The following is a 25,276-nucleotide window of genomic DNA, read 5'->3' as shown; positions in this document are numbered from 1 at the left end:
TGAAATTAGGGAATAAATCAAAAGGTTTCTGGAAACCAATGAAAATGAACTCACAATAACCCAAAACTTATGGGACACAGTGAAGGCAGTCCTGAGAAGGAAGTTCATAGTGATACAGGCATACCTAAAAGAGATAGAAATTTTTCAAACAAACAACCTAACCTTATGTCTACAAGAATTTGAGGAACAACAACAAAGACAGCCCAGAGCAAGCAGAAGGAAGGAAATAACCAAGATCACAGCAGAATTAAATGACATAGAGACTAAAAGCACTATTCTAAGGATCAATGAATCCAAGAGCTGGTTCTTTGAAAAGATAAACAAAATCGACAAGCCTTTAAGCAGACTCATCAAGAAAAAAAAGAGAGAAGACACAAAAAAAAACACAATCAGAAATGAAAGAGGAGAGATTACAACAGATACCTCAGAGATACAAAGGATTGTACAAAATTACTACAAAGAACTGTATGCCAAGAAATTTGAAACCCTAGGTGAAATGGACAAATTTCTAGAAAAATGGAATCTTCCAAAATTCAATAAAAAAGAAGCAGAAAGCCTGAACAAACCAATAACTGCAAAAGAAATTGAAGCAGTAATCAAAAAACTCCCAACACACAAAACCCCTGGACCAGATGGTTTCACAGGAGAATTCTACAAAGCATTTAAGGAAGAGCTAACCCCTATCCTTCACAGACTATTCCAAAAAATCCAACAAGATGGAAGACTCCTAAACTCTTTTTATGAGGCCAACATCATCCTAATTCCAAAACCAGATAAAGACACAACAAAGAAAGAAAACTTCAGGCCAATATTGCTGATGAACATTGACACTAAAATCCTCAACAAAATACTGGCAAACTGCATCCAACAATACATTAAAAAGATCATACACCATGACCAAGTGGGATTCATTCCAGGAATGCAAGGAATGCATTCGCAAATCAGTAAATGTAATACATCACATAAACAAAAGCAAAGACAAAAACCACATGATCATATCAATAGATGCAGAAAAAGCATTTCATAAGGTACAGCACCGATTTATGATAAAAACACTCGGCAAAGTGGAAATGGAGCATTCCTCAACATAATAAAGGCCATATATGAGAGACCTACAGCCAACATCATACTCAATGGGCAAAATATAAAATCTTTTCCACTAAGATCAGACAAGGAACAAGACAAGGCTGTCCACTTTCATCACTTCTATTCAATATAGTACTGGAAGTTTTAGCCACAGCGATCAGACAAGAAAAAGAAATAAACGGCATCTAAATCAGAAAGGAGGAAACAAAACTGTCACTGTTTGCAGATGACATGATAGTGTACATAGAAAATCCTATAGACTCCACCAAAAAAGTGCTTGACCTAATAAATGAATTTGGCAAAACAGTGGGATACAAAGTCAATATCCAGAAATCAAAGGCATTTCTGTACACCAACAATGAAACAGCAGAAGCAGAAATCAAGAAAAAAATCCCATTTGAAATAGCAAAAAGAAAAATAAAATACCTAGGGATAAACCTAACCTAAGAGGTAAAAGACCTATATGCAGAAAACTACATAACACTGAGGAAAGAAATCAGGGAAGACACAAACAAATGGAAACATACACCGTGTTCATGGATTGGAAGAATTAATATCATCAAAATGTCCATACTACCCAAAGCAGTTTACACATTCAATGCAATACCCATTAAAGTACCAATGGCATATTTCACAGACATAGAACAAACACTTCAAAAATTTATATGGAATCATAAATGACCCCGAAGAGCTGCTGCAATTTTGAGAAAGAAAAGTAAAGTAGGAGGGATCACAATACCTGACACTAAACTATACTACAAGGCCACTGTAATCAAAACAGCCTGGTACTGGCATAAAAACAGGCACATGGACCAATGGAACAGAACAGAGAGCCCAGAAATAAGCCCAAGTCTCTATGGTCAATTAATATTTGACAAAGGAGGCAGCGACATAAAATGGAGTAAAAACAGCCTTTTCATCAAATGGTGTGGGGAGAACTGGACAGCTACGTGCAAAAAAATGAAACTCAAGAACGAACTTAAACCTTACACAAAAATAAATTCAAGGTGGATAAAGGACTTGAACGTAAGCTGTGACACCATTAAAGTCCTAGAGGAGAACATAGGTAGGAAAATCTCAGATATTTCACGCAGAAACTTTTTTACTGACTTGTCCCCTAGAGCAAGGGACATAAAGGAAAGAATAAACAAATGGTACCTCATCAAAACAAAAAGCTTCTGCACAGCTAAAGAAAACAGTATCAAAATAAAAAGAGAACCAATTGTATGGGAAAACATATTTGCCAATGATACCTCGGACAAGGGTTTAATATCCAAATCATATAAAGAACTTACATGACTCCACTCTAAGAAAACAAGCAACTCAATTAAATGGGCAAAGGACTTGAACAGACACTTCTCCAAGGAGGACATACAGAGGATCCAAAGACACATGAAGCGATGTTCAATATCGCTAGCCATCAGAGAGATGCAGATTAAAACCACAATGAGATACCACTTCAGACCGGTCAGAATGGCCATCTTAAACAAAGCAACAAACAACCAGTGTTGGAGAGGTTGTGCAGAAAAGGGGACCCTAGTGCATCGTTGGTGGGAATGCAGACTGGTACAACCACTATGAAAAGCAGTATGGAACTTCCTCAGAAAACTAAAAATGGATCTGCCTTTTGACCCAGCAATTCCACTGCTGGGACTATATCCTATGAACACTAAAACACCAATACAAAAGAACTTTTGCACCCCAATGTTCATAGAAACACAATTTACAATAGCTAAGTGCTGGAAACAACCTAGATGCCCATCAGTAAATAAATGGATCAAAAAACTATGGTACATTTACACAGTGGAATCCTATGCAGCAGAAAGAAAGAAGGAGCTCCTACCCTTTGCAACAGCGTGGATGGAACTGGAAAGCATTATGCTAAGCGAAATAAGCCAGGCAGCGAAAGACAAATACCATATGATCTCATCTTTAACAGGAACCTAAACAACAAAACAAAGAAACAAGCAAACTATAACCAAAGACACTGAAATAGAAGACAGGCTGACAGTGACCAGAGAGGAGAGGGAATTTCAGGGGAGAATGGGAAGGGTTTACAGGAACAAATTTAAAGGACACATGGTCTAAAGCTAGGGGGAGGGTGGTAATGGGAGGGAAGTGGGGAGGGATGGGTGGGTGGGCTGGAATGGGAGTAAAAGGGAGAAAACTGTACTTGAACAATGATTAAAAGAAAAAAAAAACACAAGGAAAAATATGAAAAACTGTCACATCCAAAAAAGCCAAAAGAGACATGACAACTAAATGTAGTCATGTACCTTATATGGGATCCTGAAACAGGAAAAGGACATTAAGTAAAAATAAGGAATTATAAGTAAATTATGGACTTTAGTGAATAATGTGCAGTATTGATTTGTTAATTATAACACGTGTATCATTTCAATCTATTAATAACAGTAAAAACTATGGGGAGATTTGTAGAACTCTGTGTTATTTTCTTAATTTTTTTTCTAAATCTAAAACTGCCTTTGCCCTGGATGAGTAGCTGAGTTAGTTTGAGCATCATCCCAATATACCAGGATTGTGAGTTTGAACTTCCTGATACATATATCAGTCCATCAGGAAGCTATCACAATTATAAACATATATGCACCTAACAACAGAGGCTTAAAATACAGGAAGCAAAAACTGACAGAATTAGAGAAATAAATAACTCAACAATAGTAGTTGGAGAGTTCAATGTCCCACTCAATAACATATAGAATAACTAGACTAAAAACTGATAGGATGTTTACAGAAGACTAGAAGAACAGTATAAACCAACTGTAGAATATTCCACCCAATAATAGCCGAGTATATGTTTTCAAGCACACAAGAAACACTATTTGAATCCTCACCCAAGAACATGCTTATTGATTTTAGACAGAAGGGAAGGAAAGGAGAGAGAGGGAGAGAAACATCAATTGCTTATGTCTTGCATGCACCCTGATTGGGGACAGAACTTGCAATGCAGGCATGTACCCTGACCGGGAACCGAACCCACATTCTTTCCATTTATGGGATGATGCTCCCTCTAACTGAGCCACACTGGCCAGGGCAAGAAATATTTTAAAAAATAGACTATATGCTAGGCTATAAAACAAGTTCCAATACATTTAAAAGGATTGAAATAGTACAAAGTATGTTCCCCAGTTGCAATGAGATAAGTAGAAGATAGATAGATAGATAGATAGATAGATAGATAGATAGATAGATGATAGTCTACTGGTTCTGTTTCTCTGATTGAACCCTGACTGATACAACTTATACAACACTAAAACAATGATAGAACTTACAAATTTTTGAGAGAAAGCGAAATATCAATTTATTATTCCACCCATCTATGCATTCATTGTGATTCCTATATATGCCCTGACCAGGATTGAACCTGCAACTTTGACATATCAGGATGACACTCTAACCAACTGAGCTATCTGGCAAGGACTATGATAAAACTTTTATAAAACAAAAAATGATAAATTGATTGGGCTTTATAAAACTTAAACACTTCGGAGCTTAAAAGTCACCATTAAGACAATGAAAAGACAAAGGAAAACATCCCTGGCTAGTGTGGCTCAGTGGATTGAGTGCCAGCCTGTGAACTGAAAGGTCACTGGCTTGATTCCCAGTCAGGCACATGCCTGGATTGCCGGCCAGGTCTCCAGTTGGGAGCAAGCAAGAGGTAACTGACCAATGTATCTCTGACACATTGATGTTCCTCTTCCTCTCTTTTTCCCTCCCTTCCCCTCTCTCTAAAAATAAATAAATAAAATCTTTTTAAAAATTAAAAGAAAATGAAAAGTCAAGTTACAGTCTGGGATAAAATATTTGCAAATCAATTTATCCAGAGTATATAAAGAACTCTTAAAATTCAATAACAAAAATGAGTAAATATTTGGATAGATACTTCATCAGAGAAAATATGGCAAAGGCTAATCAGCACATGAAAGGGTGCTTAGTCATTAGAAAAATGCAAATTAAAACCACAATGAGATGCCATTTTACACCTATTAGAAATGGTATAATAGAAAAGACACTAACAAGTGTTGTTGAGGATGTTGAAAAACTGGAACCCAAATACATTACTGATGGGAATGTAAAAGGGTGCTGTCAGATGGGAAATCAGTTAACAATTTATTAAAAAATTAAACATAGGTTTACCAGCAATAGGTAAATGGCCTAGCGATTTTACTCCTAGGTATCTACTCAAATGAAAACCTATGTCCATACAAAAACTTATACATGTTGTTCATAGCAGCATTATTCATAAGAGCTAAAAATTGGAAACAATCCAAATGTCCATGAAATGGTAAGTGGGTAAACAAAGTGGTATATGCAAATACCAGTGTTCTACTGGAAGGAAATGACCAATACATCCTATAACATGGCTAAACCTCAAGAGCATTATGCAAAATGAAAGAAACCAGACCTAAAAGACCACATATAATATAATTCCATTTTATGAAGTATCCAGAAAAGGAAAAATCACTTGAGACAGAAAACAGATTAGTGATTGTCTGGAGTGGGGGGTGGGAATGAATATTAACTGGAAATGGGCATGAGGGATCTTTCTGGGATGAAGAAAATATTCTAAAATTGGATCTAAATTTACCAAAAGTCATGAGTTGTACACTTTAAGTGTGTTAGTTTTATGGTGTATAAATTATAACTCAATAAAGACTGTCTTTTAGAAAAGTAAAATCTATTTCCAATGTTTTAAAGCAGCCTTACTTATTTTTTTCTTTTGTTGATTCTGTTCTTCAAGCAAAATGGCAGTAGTTCGACTCAGTATCTTGACATTGCTCTCAATTGCTTTGAATGTTTCTGGTAAAAGCTCCATTTGTGCTATCCAGTAGTGGTGTTCATCAATGTCAAATTCGGTCATCTCAGACAAAATGGCATCTTGAAGAGAGTTAAGAAAATTACTTTTGTGCAGAAAAATAAATAATTGTAGCCCTATGGGCATATAATACTGGCTAACTACTCCATGTTGTAGTATTGGGGAATATAAGTATCTCACGCTTATTGCTATTCTGAGCCTTTTCTCTGTAAGGAAATGAAAAAGGAACAGATTTAGAATAGAAGGTTAAACAGTTAAGTCTTGGACATAAAAATATGAATCAGGTTAAAAGATCTCTATTTGGTTTAGTTCCATGACTCCAGGGAAGTAGGTATCTAAAATGTGAACATGTGTGGTAATATTGGGGATCTAAACCCCAATAAACTCCTTTGGTAAGTAATTTACTATTTTATAACCGCTGTTACTTGAGATTTTCTTGCAATCAAATGAAATTACTTTTTTTTGCATTCTTAGAGTTTATTTGCTTTTTCATTCAACCAACATCTTCTCTATCATGTACTGTTCTAGATTTTGAGGATAAAACATTAAATAAAACAAACTCCTTGACTTCATACTGCTTACATTCTAGTGAAAGGAGACAGACAAAAAATAAAAATAAAAATATTAATTATATAGTATATCAGGCCTTGGCTGGTGTGGCTTAGTGGATTGAGCACTGGTCTGCAGACTAAAAAGTCACCGGTTCAGTTCCCAGTCAGGGCACATTCCTGGGTTGTGGGCCAGGTCCAGGGTTGTGGGTGCATGAGAGGCAACCAATTGATGTATCTCTCATACATCAGTGTTTTTCTCCCTCCCTTTCTCCCTCCCTTTCTGTCTCTCTAAAAAATAAACAAAATCTTTAAAAATAAATAAGTAAAAAATATAGTATGTCAGTTGGTAAGAAATGGTATAGACAAAAATAAAAAAGAGTGAAGAGTAATGGACAAGGGATAGGGAATGGGATGGTCAGAGAACAGCGTATTTTATTTTCCATTTTTGAAGATGTTTAATAGCAGCGTTATTTTCTATTAAAGAAAAACAAAGTTCAAATGCCTAACAATAACTATATTTAACACTTGATACACATATGAAAATATATATATATATATATATATATATATATATATATATATAAAGGCTGCTGAGTAGATACTGGATTTAAACAAAGGTACTATAAGTATAATTCATTATAATTTATGAATTAGAAAAAAGTAATTGCTGAAAGAGATAGTAGAAACTTATTTTCCAATACTCTTTAATTTGGATTCCTCCCCTCCCCCACTCCACTGCCTGCCAACTGAGCTGACTTCCCATCATTAAACCAAAGTGATGATTCTCTGCGAGGCAGATTTTGTCAGTCTCCTTTCACTAGATTCTGTTCTCTAGCTTTTTCATCAACTTTGTGATTTTCCTACAAATGACACACTACCAGCCACTGGTTCAGAGGAAAGAGAATACCTCATTTTAAAGTAAGATATAAGCAGAGAATAAACCATGTGGCTACTGGTGGAAAATGTTCCAGGCAAGGTAACAGTAAACATAAAGGCAAAGGGCAGGAGCATGCTGACATGCCTGAAGCGAAACAAGGAGGCCAGAATAGCTGGCACTAAGTGAGCAAGTCCTATATTCTTACTGTTTTATTCTTGTGAAACAGAGGACAGCTGTTCTCTGAATAACTCCATAGTCATTTCTTTTTCTAGCCTTCTTCTAATCCTTCAGAATTTACTTATAGATTCTGTTCTCTAGCTTTTTCATTAACTTTTGAAAACTTACTCCATTCTTTCAGCCAGGCCAGGATGTGGACAAGTGTCTTTTCTTTAATTTCAACAGAATTAGCATGAGCAGCTATTTTCCCCAGGAAATTTACTCTCCATTTCTTCTGTTCTGTAAGGGAGATTTTCCTTCTAGGGTACACATTCTCATCAACAGTGTAGGGTCTTATTTTCTGCTGCACAGTTTGCATTATATCAGCCAGCTGCATATTAATGTCCTATAAGAATAAGAAAGGGGAATATATTAATAAATTCTCAGTTTGACACTAAGCTTTGGTCACCTCTCTTGCCAGAATGTGACAGTGACTATTAAGCAATACAATCAAAGCCCTGCTAATTCTACCTTTACTGTGGGGCTCAGATTTTCCCTCTTCAAATTTTTTTCTGCCCTCATCATCCTAGCATTACTATAATAGAATGAAAAACACACTGGCTTTGAAACCATGTATGGGGTGATCCAAGATGGCTGCAGAGTAGGTGGAAGCTATACATAACTCCAGTACCTAACTGGATTTACTGCTAAACTATAGAGCAATCAACCTGAATGACCAACTGAAGGACAACTAAATAGGAGTATTGTAACCAAGAATTTATAGAAGAAGCTACACAGACTGGTAAGAAGGGCGGAGATGCAAGAAGGCTGGCCCCTGCACCCAGGTGCAGGGGCTAGGCCAGAGGGATATCTTAGCTTCAGAAGACCCAAGGAGCATGGGGTCTTAACCCCATGCCAGGACCCTCAAACCAGAACATCAGGGCAGGGAAGAGGATTCTGCATAGTATCTGGCAGCAAAAACCAGCGGGGACTCTGTCTGCTGGAAAGAGGAACGATCTGCTAGATCCCAAGTGCTCTCCTAAAGGGCCAACAAACAAGCACTCACTCTTGGGTACTCACCTGGGGCTCTGGTAGAGGAAAGGTCACTCAGGGCATACAGAAGTTACAAAGAAAATCTGGGTGGCAGGCCCTGGAGAGATCTGAAGGGTCAGCTTCTGAGGTCCTGGTCCTGTGTCAGCATCCCACACCACCCTCAGGCACCATCTCCCAGGGTTGGGCACTCCTTTCTTTTTTTTTTTTTTAAGTAAATGTATTTCTTTTTCTGTTTGTTTGTTTATAGAGAGACAGTAAGGGAGGAAGACAGAGGGGGAGAGAAAACATGAGAGAGAAACATTGATTGGTTACCTCTCATATGCACCCCAACCAGGGAGATTGAACCTGCAACCTAGACATGTGCCCTGACTGAAAATCAAACCAGTGACTTTTTGCTTTGCCGGATGATGCCCAATCAACTGAGCCACATGGGTCAAGGCAGTACTCCTATTCTTGTGGCAACAGCTGGGAGAGTGCACTAAACCAGTCCTCCAAATACTGGCTATACCACCTTGCCATGCCTGAATCCAGCAGAAAGGACTGTTGGCTGCGCCCAAAATAGACCTAGCATGCCCTCTTTTTCTGGAGAAACTATAGGCAAACTCTTAGATAGTCATTGAACTGTGTGATTTTGGAACAGTGATAATTTTCCCCCCTCTTGCGAATTCGTCAAACACCATCCCCAGTGGAAGACTCTCTTGTCAAGCTCTTTGGTGGTAAAGCTGCAGAGCTAATGGGAGGTGTGCAGCTTGCTCCCATCCACCCACCTCCTTTGGGGGTGGGCCTGCACCACCCCCAAAGGCGAGCTGGCTTGATCTGCATTCCCAAATTTCCCTGGCTCAGTCCTGCTAAGCTCAGTTCCACAGGGTGAATGGGGCACAGCTCAGAGCTGGGACCTATGGTGTGAACCCTTTGGAGCTTTCCATTGAGGTCTTTGGCAGTGCAACTGTGGAGCTAGGGCCAGGCGTGCAGGTAGCTTTCCTCTTATAGGCCAGCACCACTCCCACCAGAAGACTGCCTTGACCTGCTTTTATAAGGCCAGCCGGCCCCATGCTGTTCCATGGGAGAAAGGCGGCTCCACTCAAAAGCTGGAACATTTGGAGTGCATCTCCCTCAGAGGCTCCAATTTGGGGCTCAACCAGGCACCACTACAGAACTAAGGGGAAGAGTGCAGCTCTCCCCGCCCCTGTGGCCCAGGTGATGGCACCCAAAATGGAAGGCTTTCTTAATCTCTTTGCCCAATTCCCAATGGCCCCATCCTGCCAAGCTTGCTCCTGCAGCAGGGACAGGTGGCAACACCTACCTAAACCTGTGGTGTGCTCCTCCTAGGGGAACTAGAGTTGGAGACTGTAGCAGAGACTGAGTGGTATGGCTTTGGAGTAGGGGCCACATTTTCCCCATTGAGTGCCTGACCACACTGCCCCCAAATAGCGGAACCACTAGCCCCATCCTACCATCCTGGTTACCCTGCCTTACCAAGCTTGAGCCACGTGGAAGGATCAGTGGGGCGTGGCCAGCTTGGACCCACCCTATACAGCCTTTCTTCACAAGACTCTGGAGGAAGTCCTGGCAACCTCAGGGTGGGGTGGGGTGGGGTGGGGTGGAGTAGCCAGCAGGTGGATGCAAATTTTGGACTTTTATTCATTGGCCCCAAGCTCAGAGCTCCAGGAAGCCAACCCTGGTACACAGCCCGGTCCCTCCACACACACCAAGACCTAGAAGACACGGCCACAGCGAATAGCATGATAGCTCCAGACAGGTAGCCCAAGGACAGTTACACACAACATCTGAAGTCGACCTGCACTGGATCCCAGGCCAAGAGGTCCCAAAGCCAACATAACCAGTGGTGGGCTTTGAACCACACAAGAGTTCAACCCAACTAGTCACATAAATGACACAGCCAAAGGGAGACTCCAGTAGACACCATACCCTGCTGGGAATAACTGTCCCTCAAGGAGCAGTCTCTGAAACAGATGACTCATAGTGGTGAATAAGGTCTATTTATATAGTCAGCCAGCCTGAGGGTTAACTTTCCCCATGAATTGGACAACAGCATTTAAGACAAGTACAACAGGGGAAGGCACATAACCCACCCAAGAATAATTTCTGGAGCACCTAGCTAGGGTCATCTAGAAGACTGCACCACTGAGATCCATAGGGTACTTATATCAGAAAGTCCTCATAACAAGTTTGGGAGTCATAGCAGATATACCCAATACACAGAGACAAACCAAAAAGGCAGACAGAATGGGGAGACAAAGAAATAGGCCTGCCTCTGGGCAAGATGAGGTGTAGGTAGACACACTGCCTCCTCCCACAACCAAAAGAAGGACAACAACAATTTAAAAACAAAAAACAACCAGAACTGACAGAAAATCAAACTGTATGGAAGTCTGACTACCAAGGAGTTAAAGAAGACACATCCATCCAGACCTGTAGGAGAGGTGGAGACTGCCTGTCTGGCAGAGCTGCTGGGTGGAGAGGACTCTCAGCAAAGGACCAGGGAGGGCAAGGCGGTGCCTGGTAGAGCAGCAAGGTGGTCCCACATTTATGAGCAAATGAACCAGGAGGAACACCTGGGGAGCGAGACCGACCACATAACCCAGAGCTTCAGCTCGGGGAAATAAAGCCTCAAGCCTCTGATTGAAAACACCTGTGGGGGTTGAGGCTGCAGGAGAAACTCCCAGCCTCAGAGGAGAATTCATTGGAGAAACCCACAGGGTTCTAGAATGTACACAAGCCAACCCACCCAGGAATCAGCACCAGAAGGGCCCATTTTGCTTGTGCGTAGTGGGGAAGGAACTGAAATCTGGCAGAGAGCAGAGCAAGAGCCATTGTTCCCTCTTGACCCCTTCCCCACATAGTGTCACAAAACAGTGGTGTGGGTTACCCTGCCCTGATGAACACCTAAGGCTCTGCCCCTCACTATGTAACGGGCACATCAAGGCAAAAAAAAAAAAAAAAAAAAAAAAAAACCCACAAAAAAACAAAACCCAAATGAAAGAACAGATCACAGCTCCAGAAAAAATACAACTAAGTGACAAACAGATAGCTAACCTATCAGATGCATAGTTCAAACCACTGGTGATCAGGATGATCACACAACTGGTTGAATTTGGTCACAAATTAGATGAAGAAATGAAGGCAATGCTAAGTGAAATAAAGGAAAATATACAGGGAACCAATAGTGATGGGAAAGAAACTGGGACTCTAATCAATGGTGTGGACCAGGAGGAAGAAAGAAACAACCAAAGAGAAAAGAAGGAAGAAACAAGAATTCAAAAAAAAATGAGGAGAGGCTTAGGGACTTCTAGGACATCTTTAAATATTCCAACATCCGAATTATAGAGGTACCAGAAGGGGAAGAGGAAGAGCAACAAGTGGAAAAGTTATTTGAACAGATAATAGAGAACTGGCAAAGGAAATAGACTTCCAGGAAGTCCAGGAAGCTCAGAGAGTCCCAAAGAAGTTGGACTCAAGGAGGAACACACCAAGGCACATCATAATTACATTACCCAAGACTAAAAATGAGAGAATCTTAGAAGCAGCAAGAGAAAAGAAGACAGTTACCTACAAAGGAGTTCCCATCAGACTGTCAGCTGATTTCTTAAAAGAGACTTTGCAGGCAAGAAGAGGCTGGAAAGAAGTATTCCAAGTCATGAAAGGCAAGGCCCTATGTTGAAGATTTGCTCTATCCAGCAAAGCTTTCATTTAGAATGGAAGGACAGATAAAGTGCTTCTCAGCTAAGGTCAATTTAAAGGAGTTCATCATCACCAAGCTCTTATTATATGACATGTTAAAGGAATTTATCTAAGAAAAAGAAGATAAAAAACATGTATAGTAAAATGACAGGAAACTCACAATTATGAACAACCACACTTAAAACAAAAACAATAACTAAGCAAACAACTAGAACAGGAATAGAACCACAGAAATGGAGATCACATGGAGGGTTATCAACAGGGGAGTTGGGAGGGGAAGAAAGGAGGAAAAGGTGCAGAAAATAAGTAGCATAGATGGTAGGTAGAAAATAAACAGAGAGGGTAAGAATACTATGGGAAATGTAGAAACCAAAGGACTTATGACACATGGACATGAACTAAAGGGGGGGATGTGGGTGGGCAGGGGTATGCAGGGTGGAGGGGAGTGAAGGGTGGAAATGGGACAACTGTAATAGCATAATCAATAAAATATATTTAAAAAATAGGCCCCAGATGAAATAACAAGAGAAATCCCCATAAAAAGAATTAAATGAAATGGAAAAAATAAAAATACCAGATGCAGAGTTTTAAGCAATGGTTATATCATCCTGACCACTGTAGCTCAGTTGGCGGGCATCATCCCACAAAGCAAAAGTTGCCAGTTTGAATCCTGGCCAGGGTGTGTATGAGAGGCAACCAATCGATGCTTCTCTCTCACATCAATGTTACTCTCCCTCTTTTTCTCCCTGTTCTCTAAAAGCAATAATAAAATCTTTAAAAGAAAACATTGGTTAATGGATGTTTGAGGACCTTAAGGAAAGAATGGGTGATCTCAGTAAGTGCTTAAATGAAGAGATAGTAAGCATTAAAGAGGAATAGAAAGCATATAAAAGAACCAGTCTGAAATGAATACAGTACCTGAAATGAATATATTAGAAGGAATCAACAACAGTTTAGATAAAGCAGGAGATAAGAATGTACACTTTCAAGGACAAGATAACAGTCATTGCCCAGCAGAGCATCAAAAAGGAAAGAAAATTTTAAACAATGAGTAAAGGCTAAGTGACCTCTGGGACAACATCAAGTATAACAACATCTGACTTCCGGCCAAGATGGAGGCATAGGTGGACGCACTGTACCTCCACGCACAACCAAGATTGGAACAATAACAATTTAGAGGCAGAATAACACCCAGAACTGACAGAAAATTCATCTGAATGGAAGTCGGACAGCCAAGAGGTTGAAATAGACCCGTTCATCCAGACCGGTAGGAGGGGCAGAGACAAGCAGCTGGTCACGGGTCGCAGCGCGGAGAACAGGGAGAGTTGGGTGCATAAAGCAACTGGGAGTGCATAAGGCATCTGGGGTGCACAAGATCGCAGTGGGTGGACCCTGAGTGTGCAAGCGGCAGCTGGCAGACCCAGGGAGGTGGCGATTATGGAGCAGGGCAGAGCGCGCAACCCAGGATCCCAGGGAAGGGACTGAGGTCCCACGGAGAACAGATCTACCGCCATTGTTCCCTTCTGACCCTTCCCTCATATACAACATTCACAATCTAGCGACTGGAGTGCCCAGCCCTGGTGAACACCTAAGGCTCTGCCCCTCACCATAACAGGAGCAACCAGACCAAAAAAAAAAAAAAAAGAGAGAGAGAGAGAGAGAGATGGCTCAAATAGAAGAACAAATCAGTGCCCCAGAACTCATCCTTTTGAGCAACCAAGAAATAGCTAACCTATCAGATGCACAGTTCAAAACACTGGTGATCAGGAAACTCACAGAATTGGTTGATTTTGGTTGCAAATTAGATGAAAAAAATGCAGGTTACCATAAAAGAGATGAAGGAAAATGCACAGGGAAATGCATCCCAGTGATGGGAAGGAAACTGGGACTCAAAACAATAGAGTGGACCAGAAGGAAGAAAGAAACCACCAAACAGGAAAGAATGGAGAAATAAGAATTAAAAAAAAAAAAAAAAAAAAAAAAAACGAGGAGAAGCTTATGGAGAGGAGATGTCCTCCAGGACATCTTTAAATGTTCTAACATCCGAATTATAGGGGTACCAGGAGGGGAAAAGGAAAAGCAACAGATTGAGCACATATTTGAACAAATAATAAAGGAGAACTTCCCCATTCTGGCAAAGGAAATAGACTTCCAGGGAGTCCAGGAAGCTCAGAGAGTCCCAAAGAAGTTGGACCCAAGAAGAAACACACCAAGGCACATCATAATTACATTAGCCAAGGTAAAAATGAAGGAGAGAATCCTAGAAGCAGCAAGAGATAAGGGGACAGTAACCTACAAAGGAGTTCCCATCAGACTGTCAGCTGATTTCTCAAAAGAGACCTTGCAGGCAAGAAGGGGCTGGAAAGAAGTATTCCAAGTCATGAAAGACAAGGACCTACATCCCAGATTGCTCTATCCAGCAAAGCTTTCATTTAGAATGGAAGGGCAGATAAAGTGCTTCTCAGATAAGGTCAAGTTAAAGGAGTTCATCATCCTTTAACTTGGTGATGCCAAGCCCTTATTTTATGAAATGTTAAAGGGACTTATCTAAGAAAAGAAGATAAAGAAAAAAAATGTATAGTAAAAGGACAGCAAAGTCACAATTATGAACAACCACACCTAAAGCAAAACCAAAAGAAACTAAGCAAACAACTAGAACAGGAACAGAACCACAGAAATTGAGATCACATGGAGGGTTAGCAACAAGGGAGTGGGAGGAGGAGAGAGGGGGAAAAGGTACAGAGAATAAGTAGCATAGATTGTAGGTAGAAAATAGACAGGGGGAGGGTAAGAATAGTATGAGAAATGTAGAAGTTAAAGAACTTATAAGTATGACGCATGGACATGAACTAAAGGGGGGAATGTGGGTGGGAGAGGGTGTACAGGGTGGAGGGGAGTGAAGGGGGGAAATAGGACAACTGTAATAGCATAATCAATAAAATATATTTTTAAAAAGTATAATAACATCCACATCATAGGAGTACCAGAAGGAAAAGAGAGTGAGCAAGGGACAGAGGACCAGTTTGAAGAAATAATGGCTGAAAACTTTCCTAACTTGGTGAAGGAAAAAGTCACACAAGTTCAGGAAGCACAGGGAGTCCCAAGCAAGATGAATGAAAAGAGGCCTACACCAAGACTAATCATAATTAAAATGCCCAAGTTTTAAAACAAAGAGAGAATCTTAAAAGCAGCAATAGAAAAGCAATTAGTTACCTAAAAAGGAGCTCCCATAAGGTTGTCAGCTGATTTCTCAACAGAAACACTTCAGGCCAGAAACAATTGGCATAAAACATTCAAATATTCAAAGTGACAAAAAGCAAGGACCTATAACAAAGATTACTCTATTCAGCAAGGCTATTATTTAAAATTGATGGTGAAATAAAGAGCTTCATAGACAGGAAAATAACTAAAGGAATTCCTTACCACAAAACCAGTATTGCAAGAAATGTTAAAGGGCCTGCCTGAAGAGGAAGAATGAGGAAAGAAGGAAGGAAGGAAGGAAGGAAGGAAGGAAGGAAGGGAGGGAGGGAGGAAGGGAGGAAACATAGAGAGGAGACTTTTTCTTAAGATGGAGGCATAGGTAAACATGGCTCATATTCTTGCACAACCAAGTCAAAAATAACAACTAAGCTATAGAACAACCATTACTCAGAACCGTCACAAATCTAGTTGAAGGGAAGTCCAACAACTACGGCATTAAAGAAACCACTTCCATCCAGACTGGTAGGAGGGACAGAACACAGAATGGGCTGGTCCCACACCCACGTGTGGTGAATAAAAATTTGGGAGGGATATCTCAGGATCAAGGGGACCCAGGACCACACCTAGCCCCCAGGCCAAGGGTCCAGTGCCAGGAAGATGAGTCTCCCTGACTTGGCTGCAAAAATCAGCGAGGAATGAGTTGGTGGAAGAAACTGGATTCCCAAGCAGTTCCTCTTAAAGGACCCACATATAAATTTACTCAGACTCACTCCCTCTGAGCTCCAACAGTGGGGTAGCAGTTTGCAAGGCACCAGTGGCATATGGGGAGGAACTGAAGTGCCTGACATGAGGATGAGAGCTGGGGGACAGCTTTCTTTCAAACAGAATGATGGCCATTGTTTCTTTCCTGAACCCTCCACCACAGAGCCACAGAACCAGGAAATGGATGCCATATCTGAGACTCCATCTGAGACTCCATAAACCTGACTAACACTGTTTCCCTCACCCTGGTGATTCCCTGAAGCTCTGCCCCAGTCAACTTATGAGCCCACCCAAACTGTTAACAGTGGCTTTTTCATATGAATATCTCATCTTGGCTCATGCTTCACATTTTCCTAAATCCTCAAACAAGCAACATTTGGCCTCAATAAGCCCCCAGTCCTCATACCTTGAGCTAAGTGGCCTCAGGCCTGGCACTAGCAGCAGCTAGCCTAGATTCACTGCTTTGCTTCACCTGGGAACCTCCAAGCCCAACACAAGTAGCAGCCATCTGCAAATTTTGTAGCTCATGCTGGTGGCCCTGGGAAGAACACAATTGATAGCTGACCTTGGCCTGTACCACCCAGGGAAACATCAGAGACTGCGCATCCAGTGGAAAGCTACAGAGCACATCAGAGCACTACCACCCTTTCCCTGCACAGCTGATCCTCCACAGAGGGCAGAGGTTGGGGGTCAGTGGTCACAGGTAGTCCTTGGAGCTGAGGTAGATCCCTCCCATTGACCTGCCACAAGCAATCAAGGCTCAACTACAAGAGGAGGGTGCACTCAGCCCACACAAAGGGTGCACCTTGAGTACCCAGCTTGGGTGATAGAGGAGGCTGTGCCACTGGACCCTGCAGGACACCTACTACATTAGGTCACACTACCAAGACATGGAGACATAGCAGCTCTACCTACTGCATAGAAACAAACACGGGAGACTACCAAAACAAGTAGACAAAGAAACATGGCCCAAATTAAAGAAAATCAGAAAAAAAAAAGAACTAAACAAAATAGAGATAAGCAATCTGTCAGATTCAGAGTTCAAAACATTGGTTATAAGGATGTTCAAGTAACTTAGTGAAGACTTTAACAGCATAAAAAAGATTCAGTCAGAAATGAAGGATACACTAATTGAAGTATAGAACAATTTACAGGGAATCAACAATAGAGTGGATGAAGCCAAGAATCAAATGGATGATTTGGAACATAAGAAAGAAAAAAAAAACACTAATCAGAAAAAGAAGAAGAAAAAAGAATCCAAAAATATGGGGATAGTGTAAGGAGCCTCTGGGACAACTTCAAGTGTTCCAACATTTGCATTATAGAGATGGCAAAGGAGAAGAGAAAGCAAGAAATTAAAAATCTATTTGAAAAAATAATGAAAGAACAATTCAAAAGGACCTATGCACCCCAGTGTTTATAGCAGCACAATTTACAATAGCTACATGCTAGAAGAAACTTAAGTGCCCATCAGTAAATGAGAGGATCAGAAAACTACAGTACATTTACACAATGGAATACTACACAGCTGAAAGAAAGAAGGAGCTCCTACCCTTCATGACAGCATGGATGGAACTGGAGAGTATTATGTTAAGTGAAATAAGCCAGGCAGTGAAAGACAAATACCATATGATCTCACCTATAAGTGGAACCTACTCAATGAAACAAACAAGAGCAAGCAAAATACAAGAGAAACTTAAATAAAGAACAAACAGTAACCAGAGGGAAGAGGGGAGGGAGATAAGGAGGGGGGAAGAAAGGGCAGGGCTGTCAAGGAACATGTATAAAGGACCCATGGACAAAGCCAAAGGTGGATAGGATTGAGGGTGGGAGGTGGAGGTGGGTAGGGCAGGGAAAAGTGGTGGTGGAAAAAAATGAAAGAAAAAAAAACAATGAAAGAAAACTTCCCTAATTTGGTAAAGGAAATAGACATGCAAGTCCAGGAAGCACAGAGAGTCCCAAACAAGATGGCTGCAAAGAGGCCCACTACAGGACATATCATAATCCAAATGCCAAAGGTTAAAGATAAAGAGAAAACCTTAAAAGCAGTAAGAGAAAAAATGTTAGCTATGTAGTACAGGGGAGTTCCTGTAAAACTATCATCTGATATCTCAGAAGAGACTTTACAGGCTAGAAAGTCATGAAAAAAGTTAGAAGCTAGAAAAAAAAGGGTTTTTTTTTTTGTTAAAAAAAAAATTCAAAGTCATGAAAAGTGGGAACCTACAGCCAAGATTGTTCTAACCATCTTTTGGGAACCACCCTGACTGATATCAGAAGCTGTAATCCCTGTCAAGGCTAAGGCTGAGGGAATGACCTTGGAACCATAAACCACCAAGGAGACAAGCTTAGCTCCCTGACAGGAGCACTGCTTCTGCTACTTCATTCATAACTGGCCCCCAATGCTTGGTCGGTTAGCCAGTGACAGGTAAGATTCTCCAAAGGGGGGAACGACCTAAGACTGGCACGATCACGTGAGAGGCCTCCAAGGAAGGACTTTGGGGGCTACAGCAAAAGGGAGTGATGGACCCTCGCCTCTTGGCTTTGACAAAGCCTGAGTCCTCATTGTCTGAGAGAAAATCTCCTAATCTCTTAGTTGCCTTAGTTCCCTTGCTCCACCTAAGCCTGAAACAATGACAGGGTGGTGCCGCTCTGCTGGAAAGGGCAGGTTCCCTGGGTAATCAGGCCTAAGAAAAAATATGTAAAATCCTGTGAAACCTGCTTTGTTTAGAATGCTCTCAATTAAATGATAAGGGTCCAAGGAAGAAGTAAGTTTATTCCTTAAAGTTTTACAGCTCTTTGACCCTGATTCAAAATAGGCCCTCATACTTCCTTGTTATCTATTGTTTGATCCTTACTTCCTAAGCAATGAGTAATGAGCTTTACCTGAATTCTTATGTAAATGAACCCAATAAAAAGCCTCTCTGGCAGGGGAACGAGGTGCTCCCCACTAGAGATAGTGGCTATTCCATTCCTACTTTCCCACATGACCTGGTTGTCTCTGTGTATTTTTTCTCGTGTTTTGACGAGCCATCTGCAGTGTTCCGAGGTCACTGCCAGTCGGTGATCGCGACAGCCATCTATCTGCCCTTCGGTTCTATCATTTAGAATCAAAGGGCAGATAAAGAGCTTCCCAGACAAGAAAAAACTAAAGGAGTTCATCATCACCAAACCATTATTATATGAAATGTTGAAGGGATTTATTTAAGAAAAAAAAAGATGAAACTATGAATAATAAAATGGCAATAAATACATATTTATCAACAACTGAATCTAAAAAACTAAGCAAACAAGAAGAAGAGACAGAATCATAGATATGGAGAGCATTTTGATGGTTGCCAGATGGGAGGGGGTGTGGGGGAATGAGTGAAGAGGTGAGGGAATTAAGAAGTACAAATAGGTAGTCACAGAATAGTCTTGGGGATGTACAGTACGGTATAGGAAATGCAGTAGTCAAAGAACTTACATGCATGACCCACGGACATGAGCAAAGGTGAGGGGATTGCCGAGGGAGTGGGTGGTGCCTAGTGGAATGTGTCAAAGGGGGAAAAATTGGGACAACTGTAATAGCATAATAAAAATATATATATATATTTTAAAAAGAGGAACATGTATATAAAGAAAAATGGCAATGAGTAAATACCTATCAAAAATAACCTTAAATGGGTTAAATGGTCTAATCAAAAGACACAGAGTAACTGACTGGAGGTAAAAACATGACATATATGTATGCTGTCTGTAAGAGAACCATCTCAGAACAAAAGACACACACACACACTGAAAGTGAAGGGATGGAGCCTTGCTGGTTGTGGCTCAGTGGTTGGAGTGTCATCTTGTAACTGAAAGGTTGTGGGTTCAATTCTTGGTCAGGGCACATAACTAAGTCAGGCTCATCCCTAGTCCAGCTGTGGGCACATGCAACCCCTGGTCTGGATGTGTACAAACCCTGGTCCCAGCATGGATCCCTGGTCTGGGTGCATACAGAGGCAACCAATCGATGTTTCTCTCTCATTGATATTTCTCTCTCTACCTTCTTTTTCCCTTTCTCTCTCTCTCTAAAAAAGTAAAATAAAAAAATGTCCTTGGGTAAGGGGAGAAAGAAAAGGAAAGAAAGTGAAGGGATGGAAAAAAATATTCCATGCAAGTACAACCTCCCCCCAAAATCTTGGGTGGTAATACTTATATATGACAAAATAGACTTCAAAACAAAAGTCATAAAAAAGATAAAGAGGGTTACTACATAATACTAAAGGAATCAATCCAACAAGAGGATATAACCCTTATAAACATATATGCAGCCAATATAAGAGCACCTAAATACATTTTTAAAAATCTTGATGGACATTAAGAGGGAGACCAACAGCAATACAGTCATAGTAGGGGATTTTAACACCACACTGACATCAATGAGTAGATCTTGCAGGCTAAAAATCAACAAGGCAACAATGACCTTAAATCAGGGGTCCCCAACCCCCAGGCCATGCATGGGCCAGTAGCAGCCCATGGCTTGTTAGGAACTGGGCCACACAGCAAGAGAAAAGCAGCAGGCAAGGGAGCAAGCTTCATTCACATTACCACCTGAGTTCTGCCTCCTGTCTCCCTGCCACCCCCAGTCCATGAAAAATTGTATTTCATGAAACCGGTCCCTGGTACCAATAAGGTTGGCGACTGCTGCTTTAAATGACACCCTGGATAGGCTGGATTTAATTGATATTTATGGAACAATTCTTACAAAAGCAGAATATTCTTGTACATTCTTTTCTAGTGTACATAGAACATTCTTAAAGATAGATCACACCCTGGCTGCTGTAGCTCAGTTGATTGGGCATTGTCCTGCAAACTGAAGGGTCGATTCTCAGTCAGGGCACATACCTGGGTTGTGAGTTTGGTTCCCCAGTCGGGGTGTGTGCAAGGGCAACTGATCATTGTTTCTCTGTCACATTGATGTTTCTTTCCTTCTCTTTCTCCCTCCCTTCTCCTCTCTGAGTCATTTTAAAAAAGGTAGATTACCTGTCAGGGTACAAATTAAGTCTTAATAAAATCAAGAAGATTGAAATCATAGCAAGCATCTTCTCTGACCACAATGGTATGAAAATAAAAATCAACTAGAGTAAAAAAACTTAAAAACACTCAAACACATGGAGGCTAAACAACATGTTATTAAACAATTAATGGGTTAAAATGAGATCAAGGTAGGAATAAAAAATTATATGGAAACAAATGAAAATGAACACACAACAACCCCAACTCTGTGGGACACAGCCTAAGCAGCTCTGAGAGGGAAGTTCACAGCATTACAGGCCTACCTCAAGAAGCAAGAAAACTCTCAAACAGACCATCTAATCTTACATATAAAAGAACTAGAAAAAGAACAGCTCAGGACAGGTAGCTCCATTGGTTAGAGCATCACTCTTATACACCAAGGTTGCAGGTACAATCCCTGGTCAGGACACATAAAAGAATCAACTAATGAGTGCATAAATTAGTGGAACACCATTTCTCTTGCTCTCTCCATCTTTCCCTTCCTCTCTCTCTAAAATCAAAAATAAAAATTTTTTAAAAATTGAAACAAGAACAAAAAAGAAAAGCCTGGAGTAAGTAAAAGAAAGAAAATAATAAAAATCAGACCAGAAATGTATGACATAGGGACTGAAAAAACAATAAAGAAGATCAATGAGACCAATAGTTGGTTCTTTGAAAAGATAAACGAGGTTGATAAGCTTTTAACCTGATTCACAAGAAAAAAAGAGAGAGAACTCAAATAACATTAGAAATGAAACAGAAGTAATAAGTGACACCATAGAAACACAAAGGATTGTAAGAAAATACTATGAACAACTACATGGCAATAAATTGGACAACCTGGGCAAAATGGATAAATTACTAGAAACAATCTTCCAAAACTGAACCAGGAAGAATCAGAAAACCTGAATAGACTAATTACAACTAATGAAAGTGAAGCAATGATAAAAAAAAAAAATCACAGCAAGCAAAAGCCTTGGCTGGTGTGGCTCAGTGGATTGCGTGCTGGCCTGTGAACCAAAGGGTCGCCAGCTCGATTCCCAGTCAGGGCACATGTCTGGGTTGTGGGCCAGGTCCCCAGTAGTGGGTATGAGAGGCAACTGATAGATATAGCTCTCACACACTGATGTTTCTCTCTCTCTCTTTCTCCCTCACTTCCCCTCTCTCTAAAAATAAATAAATAAAATCAAAATTAAAAGTCCTGAACTATATGGCTTCACAGGCAAGTTCTTTTTTCTAATATGTTTTTTGATTTTAGAGAGAGGGGTAAGGGGGGAGAGAGAGATGTGAGAGAGAAACATTGATTGGTTGCCTCCTATACATGCCTCAACCAGAGGTTGAACCTGCAATTTTTGGATATATCCTGACTGGGAATTGAACCCCCAGCCTTTTGGTGTATGAACAACATTCCAACCAACTGAGCCACACCAGCCCAGACTACTCTGTGAGAGGCAACCAATCAATATTTCTCTTGTACATCGATGTTTCTCTCCCTCTTTCTCCCTCCTTTCCTTTCTCTCTAAAAATAAATAAATTAAATCCTTTAAAATTTTCAAAAATGTGTAGTTGCCTGTTTAAAGCAAAAGTAACTAGAATGTAATAAATATTGTTTATAACATACATAGAAGTGTGATAAAGATATCATGAATGCCAGGTGGGGAAAAAAGTACAATAGAATATTGCTGTCAGGTTCATACACTGTTCATGAAGTAGTATAATACCACTTGAAATCTAAATACTATAAACCCTAAAGAAATCACTAAAAAATGTGAAACATAATTATAGCTAATAAGCCAATGAAAGAAAAAAAATAGAATTATAAAAATATATTGAATCTAAAAAAAGTTTAAAAAAAAGAATAAAAAGAAAACCAAAACACCCCACATGGGACATACAAAACAAATAGCAAGATGCTAAATTTAAATCTCACCATATTGATAATCACATTAAATGTAGATGGGTTAAACATCTGATTAAAAGGCAGAGATTGTCAGATTGGATAAGAAACTCAATTATCTGTTTTTGAATAAAAAAAAATCTACTCTAATTATGATAACCTAAATACATTAAAAGTAAAAGGTAGAAAAGTAAAAGGATGATAACACTCATCAAAAGAAAGTTTGAATGGCTATATTAATACTAAAATACAGTACAGAAAAAAGTATAATACTAAGGATAAATAGGGTCATTTCATAATGGTGAAGTGGCCAATTCACTGAGAGGACATAGCAATTCTAAATGTCTAGGCACAAAGTACATTAAGAATTTGATAGAACTGCTAGAACTAGACAAATTCACAATTACAGTAAAAAATTGCTATCTTCCTTTCTCAATAACTGGTAGATATGGTTGAGAAAAAAATGATAGAAGACTTGAACAATACTATATACTAAACTGATGTAACAGTTATTGTGGGTTCTATGAAAATTATCCTTTAAGGGTGATCTGATTATAAATTTTTAACTGGGCAGGTCATTTTTTAACCACAGGCATATAACTTTTTCAGCAAACAGTTTATTTTTTAAGCAAGCCCTGACCATTGTTTCTGTGCATCTGGGTTTATACATCTTTGAAATAAGCATAACCACCCTCAAAAGAAAACATAATCTTGTTAGCTACTTTGTAATCCAATCCCCACCTTGTTTTTTCCCACCTTCATGAAATCTTTCTTATATTCCCTCCTTATTTTCAAATGCATAGAAGAAAAGGAAAAAATGTTACTCTCTGAAGCAACTGTGATAAGTTTTGGTTCAGATAAACTCTTATAAAACTTCTCTAAAGGCCCAGACATTTCTTACACCAACATTATTTATAGTGCACTCAACTCAACAACAGATAACAAATTACATTCAAGTACAGACAAAGCATTTCCCAATAGAGACCATATTCTGAACCATGAAACACATTTTTAAAGATTTTCAAGGGCCCTAGCTGGTGTGGCTCAGTGGATTGAGCATTGACCTGTGAACCAAAGGGTCGTGGTTTGATTTTTGGTCAGGGTACATGTCTGGGTTGTAAGCCATGTCTCACATAATGATATTTCTCTCTCTCTGTTTCTTTCTCTCTTTAAAAATAAGTAAAAATTAAAAAAAAAAAGTTCAAGGATTCAGATCATATGAAATAAGTTCTTTGAATCCAATAAAATTGAATTAAAAATAAAATTTTAAATCTCCAACTATTTGGAAACTAAATAACACTCTTCTAAATAAGTCATGGATCAAAGGAAAAAAGTGGGGAAAAAAAGAAAAACTCAAAAGGAAAGTATTGAAACTTGAATAAAGTACAAACACAGCATTATTATTTGCTGAGAAGGAAAAGTATGGAACAAAATACTTATTATAAAATAAAAATATTATTAAATTAATGAACTTAGCTTCTACCTTAAGAAACTGGGAGAACTGCCTGAAATATAGCTAAATGGAAGTCCTACAACTAGGCAACTAGATATGTAAAGAAGAAATCACTTTGAGTCTGGTAGGAAAAGTGGAGATGCAGAACAGGCTGGTCCCACCCCATGTGTGGCAATTTAAAATTGGAAGGGATATCTTGGCTGAGTTCCCTCCTGAGAAGAGAGGGTTCCCTCCCCACCCCACACCAGGCTTTCCAGCTCAGGGCTCTAGAGCCAGGAAGATAAGTACCCATAACTTCTGCCTGTAAAAACCAACAGAGACTGTGGCTGAGTGAGATGAGGGACTTCTGCCAGTCCCAGGCATTTCTTAAAGGGCCTGCAAATGGGCTCACTTGGGTCACTTCCTCTGAGCTCCAGTACTGGGGCAACAGCTTGAAAGGAACCAGGGGTTTATGAGGGAGTACTGAATTGTCTGGCATCAAGGAGAGAGCTGGGGAAGCTGCTTTCTGCCAGACAAAAGTGCTGGCAGAGGCCATTGCTACTTTTCTGAGAACCCCTGTTCCCCACAGAGCCAGTAGGTGGGCACCATATCTGAGTCTCCATCAACCTAGCTAACACTATTAGCCCCACCCTGGGGACTCCCTGAGACCTTGCCCCACCCACCTTGCCAGCCCACCTAAGCC

At 40.1% G+C, this 25,276-nt stretch overlaps 1 protein-coding gene across 1 annotated transcript in view; it reads right to left on the bottom strand.

Moving 5' to 3' along the window:
* The window catches only part of FAM186A (family with sequence similarity 186 member A), a 59,635-nt gene that overhangs the window by 26,114 nt on the left and 8,245 nt on the right, over nt 1-25,276 (bottom strand). Inside the window, exons 2-3 of the mRNA XM_036019042.1 lie at nt 7,697-7,913; nt 5,815-5,985 (exon numbers count right to left, since the gene is read on the bottom strand). Coding sequence (XP_035874935.1) covers nt 5,815-5,985; nt 7,697-7,913 — 388 coding nt within the window. The remainder of the gene's footprint in view (nt 1-5,814; nt 5,986-7,696; nt 7,914-25,276) is intronic.

Source organism: Phyllostomus discolor, chromosome 2, assembly GCF_004126475.2.
Source record: "Phyllostomus discolor isolate MPI-MPIP mPhyDis1 chromosome 2, mPhyDis1.pri.v3, whole genome shotgun sequence".
Classification (NCBI taxonomy): domain Eukaryota; kingdom Metazoa; phylum Chordata; class Mammalia; order Chiroptera; family Phyllostomidae; genus Phyllostomus; species Phyllostomus discolor.
Note: the sequence above shows the minus strand (reverse complement) of the source record. Positions and strands in the feature narration are given on the sequence as shown.